The sequence below is a fragment of the Eulemur rufifrons genome, chromosome 7 (assembly GCF_041146395.1).
Source record: "Eulemur rufifrons isolate Redbay chromosome 7, OSU_ERuf_1, whole genome shotgun sequence".
Taxonomy (NCBI): Eukaryota; Metazoa; Chordata; class Mammalia; order Primates; family Lemuridae; genus Eulemur; species Eulemur rufifrons.
The window spans coordinates 265812851-265832599 of NC_090989.1; the positions used below are offsets into that span (position 1 = coordinate 265812851).

Sequence of the window (19749 nt, forward strand, 5' to 3'; positions counted from 1 at the left end):
CCGTTTTTCCTCCCTGCCGTTGAGAACCTCTGCCTGCGTCACGTTTTCACTGAGCCTCTATGTAAGCTCCCTGGAGACAGAGCCGAGTGTCTCAGTCACTGCGAAGCCACAGGTGCCCAGCAGGGCGTCAGGTACATGGTGGGCGCCTCATATTTGGCAGAGGAATAAATGACGTCATGTGTGCTGTGTGCTGTGTGCCGTGCTCCGTGCTCGGAGATGGGTAGTTATTGGTATGGTAATGGCAATGGGAGGTGCACATCTTTTCCCTTGCCGCATCGTAGTACATGTCCGGCTGTTTTGTTTCCTGGACCCTCTGTGAGGGTGAGGACCCTTTCAGGCCAGTCCAAGCCTAGCCCCGCAGTGGCGTTCCCAGCAGCACATTGTAGTCGCTCAGTCGTTCGTAGATGGAGTGAATGTATGCAACTCAGGCCAGTCTGTGTGCAAGGGAGTGCTTTGGGATCCAAGAGAGATTCACACAAGAGGTGGCAGCTGAAAGGAGTCAAGCTTTGAAGAATGAATAAAAGTTTGGAAAGAAGGCAACATTCTGCGGAGAGGGACTAGCCCTGGTGCAAAGAATAGGAAGGTATAGAGAGTGTCTGGGACTGGGGAGCTATTTCTTTACGGATGCAGTGTCAATCAGGGTAGCTAGAGCTTAAGAGGTGAGGTCATCCAGGCAGTGTCTCTGAAGATCATTATGCATGGTCTCTGCGTTTGAGCTTTATCTAAAGACAGTTGGGCCAGTGAGGGATTATAAGCAGGAGAGTGATAGGATCATATTTTGTAGATTAGAAGGAATTTTTTGGCTACAGTATGAGAAGATTGTATTGAAGAAGCCTATACTGAGGCAGCTGCTGTAGGATATAATGGAGAGGTTCTTACAAAATAAAGTCACCGGAACTTGGTTATTGATTATATGAGAAATAAGGAGGAAGGGAAATTTGAGAGTCAAATACGAAATCAGCCTTTTGAGTTGAGCAACCGGTGAGAAATGTGTGGCCAGTCATTGAGAGAAGGCAGAAGATGTTAAACAGGCTTATTATAGGGATCCCCTTGTAACCATGGGCCTTTTCTGATATTTTTTGCTTATGAGGAGGATGATTAAGTTTGAAGCAACTGTTTCCTTGGAGGATACCTTTATTAACCCTTAATTAATTCCTCAGCTTTTGATCTATAAAGAAAATTATTCTTTTAATATAGTAGTTGGGCAGGGCTGTCTTAGGCTTCTGAGGGTATATGTATGGATCTATGTGTCTGAACCAAACCAAGAACAATGTTTTTAGAATTAACAACAATTGGTGTCACTTAATTTAACACCTTAATATTTTTTGTTGACAGTTTCTGCAAAACTATAAACTGAATTCCTGGAACCTTCATATTTTGCTGTGTATAGTGCCTGTTGGTGAACTGTACTGATACTCAGCTAGACTCTAAAGGGGACTGTATTCCTGCTTGTGATACACAATGGAAGCTCTAGTGCCCTTGAACGAGATGACAGCCATCTCATCAGATCCTCAAACTCCGGCCTCCAGTGAACAAAACAAGATGCTAAGGATGGACACTTCTGGGAACCAAGAAGCTATTTTAGGAGGAGACACTGCTGATGGAGAGTCTTTAAGACAGAGGTTCAGGTGGTTTCGTTACTCAGATGTAGCCGGGCCCAGGAAAGCCCTGAATCAACTCTGGGAGCTCTGCACTCAGTGGCTGAGACCAGACGTTCACACGAAAGAACAGATGTTACAGCTTTTGGTGTTTGAGCAGTTCTTGACCATTTTGCCTGGGGAGATCAGGATGTGGGCAAAGTCACAACATCCTGAGAGTAGTGAGGAGATGGTGACCTTGATAGAGGATTTGACCCAAATGCTTGAAGAAAAAGGTGAGATTTAAGATGGAAGGACGAGGTGGGAGAAATCACTTCAGGGCAAGAAAATAAACTCAAAAGAGCAATTTACTGCTAAAGAGGAGTCTGAGTTTTGGAGTTGGGACTGGCTTAGACTCAGACCTACTATTTACTGTGTGATTTTGGGCAAGCTAGGTAATCTCTAAGAATTTAAATATTTCTCTCTGTGAGAAGGAGATACCATCTTTTCTGTAGTTTTCTTACAAAGGTTAAACAAGATAAAGTAGAATTTCTTTCTTTCTCGAAAAGCAAGATAAAGTAGAATATATGGTGAATGCTTAAGAAATATTAATTTCTTTTCCTTCCCCTTCAAGAACACAGGAGAGAAAGAAGTTATCTGTGAAAGCGTTTGGAATCACAAGCATCTCAACCAGTCGGGCCTCGGCTTCTAGCTCCAGTGTATGCGCCAGCACATTACTGAAACAGGGCTGTCCAATATATTTGTTGATGGAAATGTATTCTGCACTATTTTGCAATTCAAGTTAAGCACATGAAACGTGGCTAGTACAAATAAGGAACTGAATTTTTCATCAAATTAAATTTAAACAGCCAAATGTAGGTAACATCTACCCTATTTTATAGTGCAACTCCACAGCCTTAGGGGAGGAACAACTGAATTATATTTTTATAATTATATTATTATAGATATAAAATATAAACTGAATTATAACAGTGATATTTTAAAATACTGATGTAAAGACTTCTAGCAGGGACAGTCTTTTTAGGGGATGTGCCCAACTTTTATTAAAATCCTCAAATATGCTACCATTATTTATATTTTGTAGTATAATATGCTATAAATGGACTTGTATTTATACAATTATTTGCAGTAAATATTTGCAGCATATTGTTTACCAGAGGGCTCCCAATACACATGTGTAATAATAGTTTGTTCTGCCAAGAGTTCTGAGATAGGGAGATGAATAATACTTAACTCCGTAGACTTAATTTGTGGTCAGTCACACAGCTAATTGGTGCCTCTAAAGTTGGGGTTTCCTGACTCCTCTCTGATTTGTCACTGTAACGTGATACTTATCCAAAGTTAGGGCCTCAGTGTGGAGGCCCCTTCAATAAAGAATTGATTTCCAGCATTCTGTAAGGTAGAATGGTTTCCTTAAATTAATCTCTTTTCTCTTTGATTACATAATTCTAATTATTAATTGTTATTTGCTTGTCTAATCAATAAAGCTGCCTAAAATTCTTTTCACAGGAAAGTAGTATATGATTTGAAAAATACTTTTCCCTTATTTGAAAAAGAGCTGTTGACACCTGAGGGTATTTAATACATTTAGTACATATGAGTTTAGGGGCTGCCTTTTGGTCTTTAGGAATCTATTGGTGATCCCAGAGGTGGAGTTCTTGAGACTAGCTTGGTGCTTTCATTCAGTAAACAATTTTGAGTGACTTGAGCAAGGCATTGCGCTAAGACTATGAAGAAAACAAATTAATATATAAAAGGAATATGCTGTTTACCATAATACATCTTTTAAATTAGAAATATTTCAAAACTCACTGTGCAAACTGAGTTTAAAGTTTAAAACTGAGGATATATGTAATGAAAAAAAATCAGTTTTTCTGAATTGGAAGGATTTTTGTATGGAGTAGGGGGAAAAGTCTGGGTTTTTATAGGAAAGTGTCTGTGGCTATTCACTGTTTTAAAGAGTGGGAAAATTTTTTGTTACTTCTGACTTTTTTATCCAGATAGGCTCACAATTCTTTTAATCCTTGTAATTTCCTAGGCCACTAGAGCTGTAAGAGTATCTTTTGTTAAAATATTCGGCCTTTTTTCCTTGGTTCCTGAAACAGCTCCGGAATAGCTCCAAGAGCTATAAAGGGGAAAGACGGTCTTTTTGTTATTTATAACAAGCCCCTTTTAACCATACCGGACTTTATGTTAATGAGGTGATTTTTGGAAAGTCCCTTGATAACTGTGGGGGGACTGGTTGCCAGGGGAACCAACCTGGTGCTTAGAGGGTTGGAACTCAGCCCCACCGTCCAGCCTCTGGGGAGGAGAGAGGGACCAAAGGTTGAATTGATCATCAGTGGCCAATGATTTAATCATTCTTGCCTGTGTATGAAGCCTCAAAAAAAAAAAAAAAAAAAAACCCCAAAAGGACAGGGTTTGTAAGAGCATCCAGAAAGCTGAACATGTGTAGGTTCTGGGGGTTGGTGTGCCTGGAGCAGGCATGGAAGCCCCTCGCCCCTTCCCAAATGCTGTGAGTTTGTCAACCTAAAATAATCAAAAGGCTCATGATCCAGTTAAAAGAACTTATTCAAGCAGGGACATACCTACACCAAAGAATGGTGATCAGTGCTCCCAGTGTGGGGAAAAGTGAAGATGGTTTGTATAGGTAAAGAGGCACTGAACAGAATTTCATTTTCCGTGCAAAGGCTAACATACAGATACAAGAATTGATTGGCTACTGTTGATTACATTCTAAGGGGGTTGCTTAACATTTTATTGTAAAGAGGTAACAATCACAAGGGTCTCTGTCTCTAACCATTATTTAGTCTAGGTTTGAATGAAGAATAGAGAGTCTAGTCAATGTATAACATCTCAACACAAAGGTCAGGAAGCAACATGCATGAAGAAAGGTAGCCTTGTATGTGAGCCAATTTCCAGGCTCAACTTTTCACCTTGGCATAATACTCTTGGGAGGTCCTGAAATTTATTTTCTTTTTCCACATCTCTTCCATTTGGCCGTTCATCTGTATCCTTTGTAATATCCTTTATAATAAACCAGTAAATGTAATAAATGAAGAGTTTCCCTGAGTTCTGTGAGCCATTCTAGCAAATTATTGGAACCCAAGGAGGGGGGTCATGGGAACCCTGATTTGTGGCTGGTTGGGCAGAAGTTCCAGAGGCCCAGACTTGAGACTGGCTTCTGCAGTGGGGGGCCGTCTTTGAGGGACTGAACCTATGGGACCTGGTGCTATCTCCAGGTAGATAGTGTCAGAAATGAATGGAAGTAGAGGACACCTGGCTGTTGTCTGCTGGAGAATCTGTTGCAGAATTGCTTGCTTGGTGTGGGGGAAGCACATCTGGGGTCACAGAAGCATTCCGTTGAGCGTTTACTGGGAGAAACTGACTTGGTTTTTTTCCTGTGTATCTCAGAATTATATATATAAGAATTTTCAGTCTGAGGAGTCCATTTGAAAGACTGGCCTCTTTTTTTTTTTTTTTTTCTCACCTTTCTAGATCCAGTCTCTCAAGATTCTGCCATTTCCCAAGAGGAGAACTCAGAAGAAGATGCAACAGTTGCCCTTCCTCCAAATACTGAGCCCAGTGTAAGTTTCCTTTCACTGGTTTTCATTCTTAAGTGAATATTCAACTGAGCTCCTACTGAGTGGTAAAAAGATACAAAAATAATTAAGACAGTCTCCCTTTCAAGGAACTTACACCGCATATATCACATGCAATTTTATTTCAGTACATGGAACATGTCACAGGTCTGACTCTTACACAAAAAACATTTACTGAAATTCAACAATTACTCCTGATAAAATTAATCAGATGGAAATATTATCCTTAACATGATAAAGATCATCTCCAGCTCTATAATGCTGGGAAATGGAAAGCAGTCCTCACAATGTCAGTAGAAAGATAAGGATGTCTAACCTCACTGCTGTTAATCAGTATTTTCTGAATATTCTAGCCAATGCAGTAAGATAAGAAAGAAAGGAGATGTAAGTATTAGTGTGAATGAGGCACATATATACTATTTTCTATTTGGAAAACCTTACAGAAACAGCTAAACAAGTACTGAAACTCATATGGTAGTGGGAAAAACAATTTATTAATCAATAAGTTTCCTTGTGTACCAATAATTACCAGTTAGGAAAAAAAATTCTTATTCACAATAGTGAATAATAGTGCTGTGCTAGGCCCACAGTGGCTCCAAAAACTATGTCCACTTCCTAATCCCTGGAGCCTCTGAATGTTACTTTATTTGGAAGAAGGATCTTTGCAGGTACAATTAGGTTAAGGATTTTAAGATGAGGGATTTATCCTGGGTTATACAGGTGAGCCCTAGATGCCATCGCAAGCGTTCATTAGAGAAAGGCAGAGGGAAATTGGACACATGAAGAGGAAAGGGTGAAGTAAAGTTAGGCAGAGTTTGGAGTGATAGGGCCATAAGCCGAGGAATGCTGACAGCCACCGGCAGCTGAAGGAGGCAATAAATGGATTCGCCCCTAGAGCCTCTGAAGGGAGTGTACCTTTGCCAGCACCTTGATCTCAGACTTCTGGCCTCCAGACCTGTGAGGGACTAAACTTCTGTTGTTTCACGCCACCAAGGTTATGGTAACTTGTAATAGCACCAACAGGAAGCTAATACAAGTGCCAGTAGCCACTCTGCTACACTGCCTCTCAAAAAGCCATACAGAGGAAGCTGTAGAAAGTGTATTTTAATGAGTTAGTATGCTTGTTTGTAACTGTAGAGTAACTGCAGGTGTATGTTATTGAACACAGATTCTCTTTGATTGTGATAGAAAATAATTGCTGCATATAACTGGAAGTTAACGCTTAGAATGTAGCTGCTAATATTATTATTAAGTATTTAATTATTACCTATAGTTAGCTTAACATTAATTCTGCAAACTTGGGGTTTGGGAATGTAAATTGTATCCTACATTTAATATTTTTCTTTTAATCCTAGGATGAACTTGATCAATCTTAGACATTTCAGAAAATTCTTGTACAGTACTTAACACCAGAGACTGAATGGGAGAGGCAGGGGTTGTGTAATACCCTTCTTATGGATCACTTGTAACAGTCATACAACAGCTATTCTGTAGCTTACTTTGGAATTCTTAAAAATTCAAATACTGTCAAAACCTTTGTTTATATCCTATCTGCTTCTCTGAATCCTTGGGTCTATTTGGAAATAATCCAATGCAAAAGGCCTGTGTTTGGTGTTCTAGGAATCCATAACATTCAAGGATGTGACCGTGAACTTTTCCAGAGCAGAGTGGAAGAAGCTAGATCCTGCTCAGAAGGAGCTATATAAGGAAGTGGTATTGGAAAACTTCAGAAACCTAGAATTTCTGGGTAAAGATATCTCTTCATTATCTAGCATTTAAGCTCTGGGTATTTTTTGTCTCCTTTTATTGCAAGATAAGTGTTATGTAAAGTACTTTGTTGTAGCTGAACATCCAGAGATTGACATGACTAAATCCTGAAAATGGGTCCTAAAAATGTGCTTTTCTGTAACATTTCCTCAAAAAAAAAAAGGTCTTTGGTTTATCAAATTGGAAATGTGGAACATCATTTTGCTATTATCAGTGCTATACCTCCCCCTGTTTTCTCCTCAAATTCCAGTATTGATGTCTGTGTATTTAATACCATCTTTTAGCTTCTCTGGAGAACCAGAGTCTGTGTATCAATGTTGGGATGTCTTTGTTCTATGCATAAACAACCATTTTTTATTCTTTTCTCTATGAGCAGGCATTCCAGTTTCCAATCTAGATTTGCTTTCCCAGCTGAAGTGGATCGATCTGCCATGGCTGCTGAAAAAAATAATCTCAAAAAGCTCCAGACTAGGTGAGTTGGTGAAAATTAGACAAGGAAATGAAAACAGTTGTTTACCAAGTCTATTGGGAAGAACCTTTGAAATGTTGAGTCAGCTAGGTGCTAAAATATAAAGATGATTAGAATTGTGCCCTTTACTTTCTGGAATGTTCATTTTAATGGGGGAGACTACTGGTTTTAGTCCTCTGTGGAGTAGATGCCAAGACATGATTAGCCATGCGTGGGATTTACTGGGGAAACATCCAGTGAAGGAAAATGGAGAGGCAGCTGGAAGAAGCTAGGAGAGCTGTTAGAGCATGATGCTGGTCTAACCTCTGTGATTGAGAGAGGGAAGGAAGGTAAGTCGGGTAGGAAGAGTCTTAATTTGAAATGCAGTTCTAAGAAAGTTTAGGCAAAGCCAAAAGGAGCCCCTAAGCCACAGTCACCTGTCAGAGGAGTCCTGTGTCTCACAGAAATGGGTCGCCAAGTGTCCCTGTACTCTGTCATTGACTGGGAGCAGCCAGTGGGAGCTGGTGGGGATGCAGTAGTGGATTTATAGCGCTGCGGTAGGGGCTTTCAGGTAATCTCCCCACAGACAGAGATCTGAGAGGCACATATTTATGGGCTCTGTGGAGACAAATACCAAATCAAAAGATGGTATTGATGTGATGCATGATATAATAATGGCACATCTGAGGAACAGTGGGACTATATAGCAGCAAAGATTTAATTAGCATTTGACTTGAATCCTGAAGGATAAGCAATTCACCCAGTGTATAGTAATTCTATTTTTTGGTAAAGGGAAAAAAATGTACATATATGTCTAAATATATAGATATATATGAATTTTTAATATTTGGAAAACATATTAACATTAGTTATCTTTGACAAATTAGACTTTTTCTTTATACTTGCGCTGATCATTTTAAAATTTAAATAAATTTACATTTAAAAATGAAAATAAATTATTACATATATTAATACATTGGTTTATTTTAAAGAAAAAAACCAATAGTCCATCTTGCTCTATTCAATCTTCTGAACTATTCGTTTTAGTCAGCTATTGGTTGTTCGCAATACACAGCTGACCCATGAATAATTGGGGAGGGTTAGGTGGCTGACCACTCCCCCCACCCTTGGAGTTGAAAATCTGCATATAACTTTTAACTTCCTTAAATCTTAACTGTTAGGATAACATAAACAGTTGGTTAACACATATTTTATATGTTATATGTATTATATATTTTATTAAAGTAAGCTAGAGAATATAAAATATTATTAAGAAAATCAGGCCAGGTGCAGTGGTTCACGCCTGTAATGCTAGCACTCTGAGAGGCCGAGGCGGGAGGACTGCTTGAGCTCAGGATTTCAAGACCAGCCTGAGCAAGAGCGAGACCCTGTCTCTACTAAAAATATAAAGAAATTAGCCAAACAACTAAAAATAGAAAAAATTAGCCAGGCATGGTGGCATGTGCCTGTAGTCCCAGCTACCCAGGAGGCTGAGGCAGGAAGGATTGCTTGAGCCCAGGAGTTGGAGGTTGCTGTGAGCTAGGCTGACACCACGGCACTCTAGCTCAGGCAAGAGAGTGAGACTTTGTCTCAGAAAAAAAGAGAAAATCATAAGGAGGAGAAAATACATTTATAGTACAGTACTGTATTTATTGGTACCATAAGTTTATGTCATCTATTTAAAAGAGAAATTGGCTGTCTGAAATGATGGGCAGAGCCTAGGAGTTCGAGGCTGCAGTGAGCTATGATGATGCCACTGCACTTTGGGCTGGTCGACAGAGTGAGACCTCATCTCTAAAACAGTAAGTTGTGAAATGGTGGGTAATTGAAACTACAGACATCAATCTATAGTACATATAAAGCAATTCAACTTTTTCTTGTAATATTATGAGTTTTTACTGCTTCTTGGGAGCACTTCCAACATCACTAGTGGTACTTTGTGTGGGACCCATGATGTTATTCAGGATTTACAGTATTGCACTAAATGTGATGAAAAATATACCAGAACCACAAGAGGTCACTTTTTACTGTGATACACAATTTACTGGAGAGATGAACTACTCGTGGAGGTGATTAGTGTCACATAGTGTTTTAAGCAAATGCTTTAAGTGGACGCTTGAGCTCATCGCAATAGCAATAGGAGTTGGCTATGAAATCAATACAGTGTACGGTTTGCATACAGTTAATTTTATATGGTTATGATTCAATACTGCATTTTTATGTTTGCTTACATTTCTCTTGATTGCAAATGGTGCCATGTATTGCCTGTGTTTTTGTAAGTTCTGATAAATTTTTTTTTTTTTTTTTTTGAGACAGAGTCTCACTCTGTTGCCAGGGCTAGAGTGCCATGGCATCAGCCTAGCTCACAGCAACCTCAAACTTCTGGGCTCAAGCGATCCTTCTGCCTTAGCCTCCCAAGTAGCTGGGACTACAGGCATGTGCCACCATGCCCGGCTAATTTTTTCTATATATATTTTTAGTTGTCCAGCTAATTTCTTTTTATTTTTAGTAGAGATGGGGTCTCATTGTTGCTCAGGCTGGTCTCGAACTCCTGAGCTCAAATAATCCACCTGCCTTGGCCTCCCAGAGTGCTAGGATTACAAGCATGAGCCACCACGCCCGGCCAAGTTCTGATAAATTTTAATTTTTTGTAATAGATGTGTGTATATTTTATGGTCCTAAGTGATAAAATAGACTAATATCTACACATATTGTATGCTTTCATGACATATTTTTCTTAATTTCTTTTGATATATGTAAGCTACATAGTTTGTAAGTTTTGTCATATTGTCAAAAATATCAAAAAAATTTTTTAATAAATTTATTGAAAAAAATCTACATGTAAGTAGACCCAGGCAGTTCAAATCCATGTTGTTCAAGGGGCAACTGTAATTGTATAAATAAAGGACAACAGTTTTATTATGTTTAAGTAGGATTTGGCAAAGTAATTCCAAAAATGGATTCTAAAAATGTTTTAAGTAATTCTAGCAGCATTGGTAAAAATATATTTCCTTCTTCCTCGCAAGAAGCTTATGTAAAAAAAAAAAGAGTCATGTAGATAGATGTACAACTTATTTAAAAAGTCATTTACAACGTACTGGAGAAATTTTCTTTTTTTGAGACAGAGTCTCCCTCCATCACCCCTGGTAGAGTGCAGTGGTATCGTTACAGCTCACTGCAACCACAAACTCCTGGGCTCCAGCAATTCTCCTGCCTCAGCCCCCTGAGTAACTGGGACTGGAGACATGCATCACTATGCCCAGCTAATTTTTTCTATTTTTGGTAGAGATAGGTTCTCACTCTTCTGAGGCTGGTCTTGAACTCCTGATCTCAAGTGATCCTCCCATCTCGGCCTCCCAAAGGGATAAGCCATCTCACCTGGCCAAGAACAAAGGTTTTGACAGACACAGTAGAGTCAATGGTCATAACTTATAAAAAGCTCATCCAAGTAAGGAACGCTAACTCTGTTGGAAAAAATGGATAAAGAACTTGAGTAGATAACTGACAAAATTTAAAATTTGAATAGCTTGTGAGTATGAAAAAATTTTTAAACTCACCGATCAGCAATGCAATACACATTTAAAATAGCAATGCTATTTTTTATGAATCAAATTTGCAAAGATTTGAAGAAAAGTCATTTTACCAGAGATAAGTACTTAGATGCTTCTGCTCCTCATGTATCATGTAAACTATTACACCCTTTCTGCTTTTTGGCTTATTCCCTTATTGAATGTTTATCAGATAATTAATACATCCTCAGAAGAATAACTAAATATATATCTACATAATGAATTATCATGTAACTGGTTAAAATAATCTTTGTGAAGAATTAGCAATGAGATGAGGAATAAGTATAAATGAAAAGAATAACAATACATATTATGTATACAGTTTTTCTATTCTAAACTATACAGAAAAACTTCTAGAAGGAAATACACAGAATTTTTAATATTGGTTAGCTTTTGAGTAATAGGATTTTGAATGATTTTGTATTTTATAGTTATGCCTAAAAAATAGTTGTATAAAAGTGACAGTGTGACCTCTTGGTTAAAAGTCAGGATGAATGAGGTGATTAATAAATGCATTTGAAGTTCTGGGAACAGTATATGGTATTGGAGAATGCTCTCTGGAGATTGTGGGACTGGAACCCTAGGCCCTGTCAAATTTATATGTTTGTGATAGTGGCGGTGCTTTGCGAATTCATTCCTAGGTAATAGGAAGTATTAAGACCAAAGAATAGGACTGAAAATGCTGCAACGTAAGAGGGACAGGAAGGGGATGCCTGATTAGTGTATCCGTATGATTGATAAGGCCAGATTGTGGTCACCTCTGAAAGTCTATCATAGATGGTATGTACTGCACATCTGTGATATGATTAACATTTTCTATAAAATTAGTGCTATTTGCTTTACAGAGAGGCAGTATGGTATAAGGATCAAAAAGCATGGTCTTTGGTGTGAAACTAGGTTAAAAATCTAACCTTATAAACTCTATGTGCCCAGTTGTTACATCCATAGAACAGGGATAGTAATAAGACCTACTTCATAGGGTTGTTGTGAAGATTAAGTGGAATAATGCAAGTAAAGTACTTGGTGTGGGACCTGGCATTTGGTCAGTATTCTGTAAATGTTTAGGCTATCATTATTTGGAAAGAGAAAAGTTTGGATATAGAGAGAAAAAGTTTGAACCTATTATAGGAATTCAAAATGAGGGTGAGAACTTGCATCTCTAATTACAAGGTACAAGCTTTTCATCTTTGTCAATATTTTCCTTAATCCCTATGCTATGTTTATTTTGTTTCCCTATATTGCCTTTCCCTTCCCTATTTTATTTTCTTAGAGACAGAGTCCTGCTCTGTCACTCAGGCTGGAGTACAGTGGCACGATTGAAGTTCACTGCAACCTTGAACTCCTGGACTCAATTGATCTTCCTGCCTCATCCTCCTGAGCCACTAGGATTACAGGCATGTGCCACCATGCCTGGCTAATTTTCATTTATTTTTGTAGAGATGGAGCCTTGCTATGTTGCCCAGGCTGCCCTTTCCTATTTTTTATAGCTCTATTTTAGAACCATCCAAGTTATATTTCTTATAGTCATTACTGTGTTCCCATTTCAGTCCCAAATACAGCAGCAGGTTTTATTGCAAACAATTTCTTATTTCTTATTTCTTTTAGAGGGTGAGCCTGGAGGTGAATCAACAGTATCTGTTGGAAATCAAGATGATCATATGGAAGAATCAACTTTAGATAAAATAATAGAAAAATGCCTCAGGGATGATGAGCATGGCTTGATGGGAGAATTCCGGAGGTTGTTGGAGGAGCATGGCAAGCAGGGACATTCAAAAGGAAAAGTCACACAAAAGAAATCTCATGGGAAAGGCAATAAGGGTAAGGAAATTGACCCAGAAAGGAGCCCCTCTGGAAGTAATTTCAAAGACATTTCAGCCATAATTAAACATCTGAGAGTCTACTTAAAGAAGAAATCCCGGAGGTATCATGAAAGCAAGAAACCCTTCAGTTTTCATTCAGACCTTATTCAGAACCGCAAAGAGAAAAGTCATGGAAAATGTAATGAAGGTGGAAAAGTCATCAGTCACTCTTCCTCTCGTACTGAACATCAGAAACGTCAGAAGATTCTTTTGGCAGATAGGTCTAAGAAGTGTAGTAAGTGTGGTACACTCTTCATTCCAAGGTCATCTATTTCTAAGATAAAAATCTGTAAATGTGAAAAATGTTGGAAAGAGTCATGTCAGGCTACAGCCTTAAATAAAGATGAGGAAACTGAAACTGGAGAAAATACCCATAAGTGCAGTAAATGTGGAAAAGCTTTTGGCTATAGTGCCTCACCCACCGAACATCAGAGAATTCACACTGGAGAGAAACCCTATATGTGTAATGAATGTGGAAAAGGTTTTAGTGATAGTTCATCACTCACACCACATCACAGAACTCATAGTGAAGAGAAACCCTTCAAATGCTACGATTGTGGAAAAGGTTTCACCCTTAGTGCCCACCTCATTAAACATCAGAGAATTCATACTGGAGAAAAGCCTTACATATGTAAAGACTGTGGGAGACCCTTCAGTGACAGTTCGTCTCTTATTCAACATCAGCGAATTCATACTGGGGAAAAACCTTATGCATGTAACGATTGTGGGAAATGCTTCAGTCATAGCTCATCCCTTTCTAAACATCAGAGAATTCATACTGGAGAGAAACCCTATAAATGTGGTGAATGTGGAAAAGCCTTTAGACAGAATTCATGCCTTACCCGACATCAGAGAATTCACACTGGGGAGAAACCATATTTGTGTAATGATTGCGGGATGACTTTTAGCCATTTTACATCTGTCATTTATCATCAGAGACTTCATTCAGGAGAAAAACCCTACAAATGCAACCAGTGTGAGAAAGCTTTCCCTACCCATTCCCTCCTTAGTCGTCATCAGAGAATTCATACTGGTGTAAAACCTTATCAATGTAAATAAAGAATGTGGGAAATCCTTCAGTCAGAGTTCATCTCTTAACGAGCATCACCGAAGTCATACTGGAGAGAAGCCCTATGAATGTAACTATTGTGGAGCCACCTTTAGTCGAAGCTCAATCCTTATAGAACACATAAACATTCATACTGGAAGGAGAGACTATGAATGTAATGAATGTGAGAAGACATTTAAAAGTAATTCAGGCCTCATCAGACATCGGGGATATCACTCTGCAGAGTAATTCTGGGAATATAGTGGGGGGCAGGATTTAGTTCAAATTGTCAGTTAATGAAAACCTGGGATGTAAGCTATTATACTAACAACAAAGATTAGTAGCTGCAACTTTGGTAAAGTGGCAGCTAGGAAAAACATTCTTTTTTACATTCACCCCTCTTCTTTACAAGGATGTCAACTGCTTGTAAATAAAGTAATTAGGGCTGGTAAAATCAGGTGGAAAGTGAAGAAAATAGTATGAGATGCAAAATGATTCTGAATGGCCAAGCTTGAATTTGGAAAGTTCATTTCTGGGGAATTTCCCTCTCCTACTTTCCCCTTCCACTACCATGTACTGTGGTAGAAAGAGAGCTTGACTGCTGTCATTTAACCTGGATTCCATCCCAGTTTGCCAACCAACTCGTTATATAAGCATGGACAAATCAACTTGACCTTTCTGAATTCTAGTTTCTTTACTAGAAGAATGAAGTAATGGGATTAATGATTTCTAATTTTTTTGTATATGTGATAATCTCAGAAGATGTGCAAATAAGCTATTTTTGATTCACTGGAACTTTCAAGTTTCTGAAGTGGAAAATACTCTCATTCAGGATGCTAGACTTCTAGCTTACTGAGAATACATTATACTTTTGGAATACTTGATGCAGGAATCCCTGGAATGCTATAAAATAGGACCAGGTTGGTGAAGCTCAGACAAATTTGCCTTCAGGGAATGTTTTAATTGGGCAAGGCACCCCAGCCTTTTTTTCTTGTAGGCATTGGCTAAGGGGATTGGTAATTCAGAGAGTTGGCACCTGAGCTGTCTCAGCCATGAGAGTAACAGTCCTAGGAAAATAGATTAGAGGTGGGGGGAAACGAAATGTGCAGAAAACAAAGCCATTCTGGATGGATTCCTTTTGCAAAATAGAATCCTATTTTTTTTTTAATTTTGCCTGTGGTAAGTGCATCTTTCTGCAATTGGAGTGTAAACATTCTGTGTGGCAAAGATTATAAACTAATAGATTGGGTAAGATTGAGCCCTTAAGCATGTTTCAGTTGGTCTGCATAATGGAATAAGTGCGTGTGTGTGTGTGTGTGTGTGTGTGTGTACATGTACATGTGGGCTTCTATTTCCACTATTTAAAACTTAGAGAATTTCATATTAAAAAAAAAAAAAACAAGACTCATCTTAAAAAATTATAAGTGCTAACAACTCTGGGCCTATGTTTCTGTGGAGCACTGGTCCTGGCTAGCAGCTGCTACCTTTCAATGGGGAATCTACTGTCTTAGTTGCCAATTTCTCTTGTGTGTGTAACCTGATGTTCCCACTGTAGAATTTGATATTATGATCCCCTATCATTTGGAGAATACATATACTAACATCTGAAGAGACCCCATTGATAGCAAGTAAAATTCTGGAAAAAAATGTAAAACTGATACAGAATAAGTTTTCAGTTAAGTTTTCTGCTGTGAAACTAGACCTCAGAGAAATGGAATATACGGGTATTGATGGATTATTCCCTATAAGTTTCATTGTTGGAGTCTGAATAATAATTTCTAACTGAAGAAGGAACTAAAGGCCCTGAATGAGTTAGGTTTGGGTTTCAGGTTTTGGAGAAATCTCACTGACTCAACAGTGATGCAGAAATAAGTTCCTAAAGTTGAAATTTGAGGCAGCTGCTACACAAAGAGAACTAAACCAGAAAACTCTTGGATCATGGAAGTGAAGAGATCCTGAATGATCTGAGACTCAGGAACATTTGCTGTGATTTAATGTTTATGTTTGAAATGCTACCTCTGGGTAAGGTTTTTGGTTTCTTCATAGTGCCTCCCCTACCCTGAATCCTGTAGTTCGTATATTGGTGTATGATAAATTGGTCTGCATAGTTATTGCAACCAAACACAGTCTAGCCATGAAAGGAATGTGGCGTGTGAGAATCATTCATGCTGGTTTACATTTTTTCTCTAAAACATATTATTTATTAGAAAGAATTGAGGAAATACGTAAAACTCTTCTCTTGAGAAGAGGCTTATTCTAGAATCATTATAGTTAGACATCCCAACATTCATCAGAGGATGTTTTATCCCAATATCAGTTGGGAATCTAAAGCATAACCTTTTTCTTTGAAACAACTTTATTGAGGTATAAATTACATATAAAAACCATTTCAAGTGTACAATTCATTTAATTTTAGTAAACTTACTGAATTATGCAACTATCACCATAATCCATTTTTTAGGCTATCACCCCAATAAGATGCCTCATGACCATTTTTAGTTAATCCTCCTTCCCACCCCCAGTCCCAGGCAATCACTAATCATTCTACTTCCTGTCTCAATAGAGTTACTGTTTCTGGATGTTTTATGGAATCATATATGTTCTTTTGTGTCTGTCTTTTTTCATTGCCATGTTTTAAGTTCATCCATGTTGCAACAGATCAGTACTTTATTCGTTTTTATTTTAAATAATCTATTCCATTGTTTGGATACTTTGTCCATTCACTAGTTGAGGGACATTTGGGTTTTTTATAGTTTTTGGCCGTTAGCAATAATACTGCTTTGAACATTTTATGCGGGTGTTTTTCAGCTTTAGTGTACAAGTCTTTGTGGGGACATAAATTTTCATTTTTCTTAGGTAGATACCTATGAGTGGAATTGCTGGGTCATTTGGTAAATTTTTACTTAACTTCTTTAGGAAACTGCCAAATTGTTTTCCAAAGTGACTACATCATTTCACATTCTGACTAGCAGTGTGTGAGCATTCCTGTTTCTCTACAACCTTTCTAACTCTTGTTATTGTCTGATTTTTTAAATTATATCCATCCTAGTACTTGAAATGATATTTCTTTGTGGTTTTAATTCTCATTTCCTTGATGACTAATTATATTGAAGCATCTTTTATTCTTTTGCCATTCATATATCTTCTTTAGTGAAATGTTCATTCAAATCTTTTGTCCATTTAGAATTTTGGTGGTTATTGAACTGCAGTCCTTTTTATTCTGGATATAAGTCCTTTATTCGTATGAACTTTCAAAGTATCATGCACTTGGTACAGAGGACAACCACAAATCCTGCTACATGATATTTTTCAAAAACTTCATTTTGATAACTAAGTATGTAGAATTGCCTGAAGGGTATTTTTTTAGTCCAGGTATAAACAGAGCACCATGGAGCACATAGGGAAGTGATTTTGACTTGGGGTGATGGTAGGAGTCACTTGCAGTGCTTGTTGCCACAGTTCAGAAACCGCATCATAAAGACCTTTTCAGCTCTGTTGAGCAGTCTGTGCTTTATTATCAGTGCAGTGAAGAGCCATTGGAGGTTCATTGTGCATGTGAGTGTATGAATAAAGACTCTTATTTTTGTTTTACTGATTTTTTTCCCCCTCAGAATAGTTTCTCTGGTATGGAACTGCTTGATTAAAGGGGGGAAATGTTTTAAGATTCTTAAAACACACTGTCAAGTTTCTTTCCATAAAATGTAGCACATTTTAGAGTTTCTCCCTTATGTGGATGTTGGCGTTCTCAGATTTCTCTCTCTATAGAGGGGTTCTGTTAATCTGCAAGTTTTCCTAAACCTGTCGGTATCTCTTCCAGGGGTGGTGGTGATGGTGGTGGTGGGGTTCCCCACTGATGTTCTAAACTTTTAGTCTTTTTGTAATGTGGGACCACGCAGAGCATTGCTTTCTAGGGTAACAGTGAATGATGTATATTCGCTTGTTTTTTCTGCTTTGAAGAATCTTCTTCATTTTCTCTTTTGTTTTATAAATATGGTCAGGACTTTCCTTTAGTTCTTTGAGATCTTTAAGGCAGTTTTAAAGGCTGTCTAGCAAGTCCAAAGTCTGGGCTTTCTCACATACATTTTGATTTATTTTGTTCCTTTGAGTGGTCCATCCTTTCTTATTTCTTTGTATGTATTATGATTGTTTTTTTATTTTTTTATTTTATTTTTTTTAAAACTGGACATTTGTATCTTATAATGTGACAGCTCTGGAGATCAGATTCTCCTTTTTTATTTTTATTTTATTTATTTATTTTTTATTGTTATAGGCTGTCTCTGTGCTGGGAATCAGCCTGTGTTGAATGCTTAAAGTCTTCTCAGTTCTTTTTGGAGCCTATGTCTTTCCCTGGGCAGGAGTAGTGGCTTTCTAAATTTTCCTCTATGTGCCGATGTTCTGAATGTCCAGGGAAACAAGTACTGTCCCTTTGAGTCCCATGGAAGCCACTTTAGCCAGTAGGGCTTTGGAGAATGGCAGCTTGCCTGTGTCTGCTTATCTTCCATGATCAGAAATAGATACCTGAAATCAGAACCCAGAACCCTGATATTTGGCGGAAATGGTCTTTATAGTCCACGTGGGCTCCAGCAAGCTGAACCAGAAATATGGATTCTGCCCCCACAGCTGCCTGCCATGGGGCCAGTGGGTGGAAGATGGGTAGCCACTACTTTGCTGAAGGCTGAAATCCACCAATATTAACTTCAGTTTACCAGTCAAGATCTCCCTGGAAGCTGTGAGTGTTCACATAAACTCATGTATCCCAAAATCATCACTTTAGAAACTTTCTGCCAATAATTGTTGTCTAGGTGGAGAACTGCATTCCTTGCCATGTCTTTGATTTTTATCCTACTTTCTGGAAGATTCCTTCAACTTTATCTCCTATTATTAAATGGTTTGAATGTTTTATTACTTTCCAAATGCATTTTCTGATTCTCTGATTGTTCCTTCTTTGTAATCTTTTTGTTTGTTTGTTTAGTGGAGAAATAGTTTTTTCCTCCGAGGATGCTTATTAATAATGTCTTTCAGTGTTATTCTGTTTCCTGCATTATCTCTGTTTCCTTTGAGTTGTTTTTACCTATTTTCTCTCTCTTTCACATTGGATGATTTCCTCTGGTGATCTTGGGCTATTTATTCATATTTAAGAGCAGAGCTCTAAAAAGCTTATTGGAAGGTGTTTTAGCTACTGCAGCACCATCCAATAGGAATATAATGTGAACCACATATGTGATTTCAAATTTTCTGTTAGCCACTTTTAGAAAATAAAAGAAAACAGGTAAAATTAAAAATTATTTTACCCAGTGTACCCATAATATTATTTAATCATGTAATCAATGTAAAAAATTATTGATGAGACATTTGATATTATTTTTTGCACTGTCTTCAAAACTGTAATTTAGAGTTGCAGCATATCTTAATCTACACACTAAATTTTCATTTGTAGTACTTGATTCATACTTAGATTTGTAAAACTTAGCGTTGACAAAGAGATTCACATAGCTCCTCCAAACATACTTTGTTCTTCCAAATATACTTAGTTTTCCAATAACAATCAAGTATCAAAAATTTTCTTTTGATATTTACATCACATTGACAGAGCTGTTCATCTTTTTAATAGAAGAATTGATTAAATCTTGAAGCAAAAGTATATCATTTTCAAAACTATGTCTGTTTAAGTAAATTCAGTAACTCATGTCAGCTTAGTATGATTGCCATTAAATTTAATGAGATATTGAATAAATGGAAACAAAACTAAATCTATCAATATCAACAAACCATTCTTTGTTTTTTTTTTTGTTTTTTGCAGCCAGTTTACACAGTGTTATTGATTACATTTAAAATCTTCTGCATATTGGCCGGGCGCG

The 19749-nt window shown here is 37.8% G+C and overlaps 1 protein-coding gene across 1 annotated transcript; it reads left to right on the forward strand.

The window, feature by feature from the left end:
• Positions 1-1461: 1461 nt before the first annotated feature.
• Positions 1462-14140, forward strand: ZNF483 (zinc finger protein 483). The gene is given in 6 exon segments (XM_069474550.1): positions 1462-1873; positions 5097-5185; positions 6821-6947; positions 7344-7439; positions 12635-13896; positions 13898-14140. Coding segments are annotated over 6 exon segments (2229 nt in total).
• The last annotated feature ends 5609 nt before the right edge of the window (positions 14141-19749 follow it).